Source organism: Etheostoma spectabile, chromosome 4, assembly GCF_008692095.1.
Source record: "Etheostoma spectabile isolate EspeVRDwgs_2016 chromosome 4, UIUC_Espe_1.0, whole genome shotgun sequence".
In the NCBI taxonomy this organism is placed as follows: Eukaryota; Metazoa; Chordata; class Actinopteri; order Perciformes; family Percidae; genus Etheostoma; species Etheostoma spectabile.
The window spans coordinates 7,033,264-7,035,495 of NC_045736.1; the positions used below are offsets into that span (position 1 = coordinate 7,033,264).

The 2,232-nt window shown below is 39.6% G+C and overlaps 1 protein-coding gene and 1 long non-coding RNA gene across 2 annotated transcripts in view; one reads left to right on the forward strand and one right to left on the reverse strand.

The window, feature by feature from the left end:
* Positions 1–2,232, reverse strand: part of iars1 (isoleucyl-tRNA synthetase 1) — a 57,071-nt gene that overhangs the window by 52,209 nt on the left and 2,630 nt on the right. Inside the window, exons 4-7 of the mRNA XM_032512772.1 lie at positions 2,045–2,164; positions 1,678–1,760; positions 1,178–1,295; positions 941–1,088 (exon numbers count right to left, since the gene is read on the reverse strand). Coding sequence (XP_032368663.1) covers positions 941–1,088; positions 1,178–1,295; positions 1,678–1,760; positions 2,045–2,164 — 469 coding nt within the window. The remainder of the gene's footprint in view (positions 1–940; positions 1,089–1,177; positions 1,296–1,677; positions 1,761–2,044; positions 2,165–2,232) is intronic.
* LOC116687445 (uncharacterized) overlaps positions 1–2,232 on the forward strand; it is a 20,733-nt gene that overhangs the window by 2,699 nt on the left and 15,802 nt on the right. The gene's annotated exons all lie outside the window — the stretch shown is intronic.

Genomic DNA, 2,232 nt, shown 5'->3' on the forward strand with positions numbered 1-2,232 from the left:
CCAGTCACTGTCTCATTTCATCAGCCAAGAAACTCCAACACATTATGGTACAGGAATCCCTTCTTCTGGGTGCAAACAAAGCAGCACACACTCTCTGTTAATTTGTTTTTGTTTGTTCTTTCTGAATTAAAACACCCGTCAGCTGATACTGTGGTCCAGAACACTCAACCCACAAGAGAAACTACATTTTCAGCCAGAAAACTCTGGCCTTCGGCTACAGCATTTCAGCAACATTGTTCAACAAAACTATCAGTCCTGGTAATTCAAGTAATCCACAACACAAAACAAGTCTGAAGGCAGGATAAGAGAGACAATATTTCCTCTTTTGCATTTTCCTACAATGACTTGAAGAAAGTACAGACGACAGCAACAAAATGATTGTGTTTCTTGACAACATTCAGAAAGTATCCTGACCACAGGATAACACACTGGGACCAGATTCTATTTGTACAAAAACATTTCAGACCAACAAGTTCCGCAGAGAAGCATTCAGTCCCAATCAGCGCATCTGGCTTTTTTTACGTCGGTACGAGTGACCAAACCCTAATTATCTCAAATCTACGCTGTAGCCCAATTTCGTACTACACACCAGTTCTAAACAGGTTTTGAGTATGTAGTGTTTTCACAGTGGAAAAGTGACAAAATAAACACTCAAAATAATCAAATCATACTTTAAAAAAACTTGATCTTTGAGGGTGCTGTTTAAGGACACTTTTCTCACTAAATCAAATGTGTAAAGAAATAGAGGAGCTACTGGAGCAGCTAGAAAAACAAATCTAACTAATTGTGGATGGTGGTGTCACAGTTTGATTGACATCTAACTGCACAAGCATCATCCAAAACAGTATACTATAAAGATTAGTTTGTAGTATATACTGTATACATTTAGTAAGTAGTATGGAACTGAGACACAGCACTTGCGTCAAGATTCGTCTCTCACCTTTGACCTTGACGTAAAAGAACTCCGGGTTAACGCAGAGGGCCAGGTTGCTTGGCAGTGTCCACGGCGTGGTCGTCCAGGCAATCAAAGCCACATCCTCATTTCCAACCAATGGGAAGGTGACAATCACAGATGGGTCCTGAACATCCTGGACACAAAAGTGAAACAAAGATGAAGTAAATTCAATATCTAGATCTACACAATAGTGCTGTCATGGGGGTTGGGATTCGTGCCAACCTTGTAGTTCTGGTGGGCCTCAAAGTTGGACAGGGGTGTGTTGCAGGCAGTGGAGAAAGGCATGACTTTGACACCTTGGTAAACCAGACCCTTGTCGTACAGCTGTTTGAACACCCACCTGAATGAAAAGAAGACGCACACAAAAAAATGTAAAGAAGGAAGGAAAGACAAACTGCACACAATTGGACAGACTCAAGACACGGATTAAGTCTGTTTTCTAAGGCATCTTTGATTATATACTGCTTTAAGCGTTTTACTTCAGCAGATTGTTGTTATTCATTATCATGCATGTGCGCCTGTGACCTCAGTGTTTAAAGCCTGGCTGAAAACTACATGTCCTTCCGGGTAATAATTAAGTTAAAAGGATGATGACAAGTACTTTGTACTATTAGTATATTAAATAGGGGCTACCTTTATTTCCTTGTATGTAAGTAAAATGCAAATGATGTATCTTTAAGCCAAAACGTGTTTGTATAAGATTGTAGATATGACTTTTATACCAGACGGTCTCCATGAACCATGGGTAGAGAGTCTTGTAGTCATTCTTGAAGTCAATCCACCTTCCCATTCTCGTCACTGAAGTCTAGAAATAAAAAGAATCAATCAAGATTCAACAGCTCATAATAAGTATATGCCCAAACTCGTTTTAAACTTGTTTTTTGTCCGTTCAGTCCATATCAAGGCTCACATAAAACCTCTCAAACAAAAAACACATGTGAGATATACCTATGGTGTAGCCATGTGTTAGAGCAGGTTCAATGCACAGTTCTAAGTTAGACATGCTTTATTTGGATTGATACATGAAATGAAAAAACAGAAGTATAGTTACAAATTTCTCTCCCATATTGAGCTTTCCTGAATGCTCACCTCCCACTCGGTGGAGTATCTCATAACAATATTTCTGCACTGCTTGTTGTACTCGGCAATGCCCATCTTCGCCACATCTGCAGGTCCTTTGATCCCCAAAGTCTTATCAATCTCATACTCCTATAAAGAAAGAACATGGGTTCATATGTTCATATCTATTTCTGTAGCCTCTTGGCCAGGTCATGTTT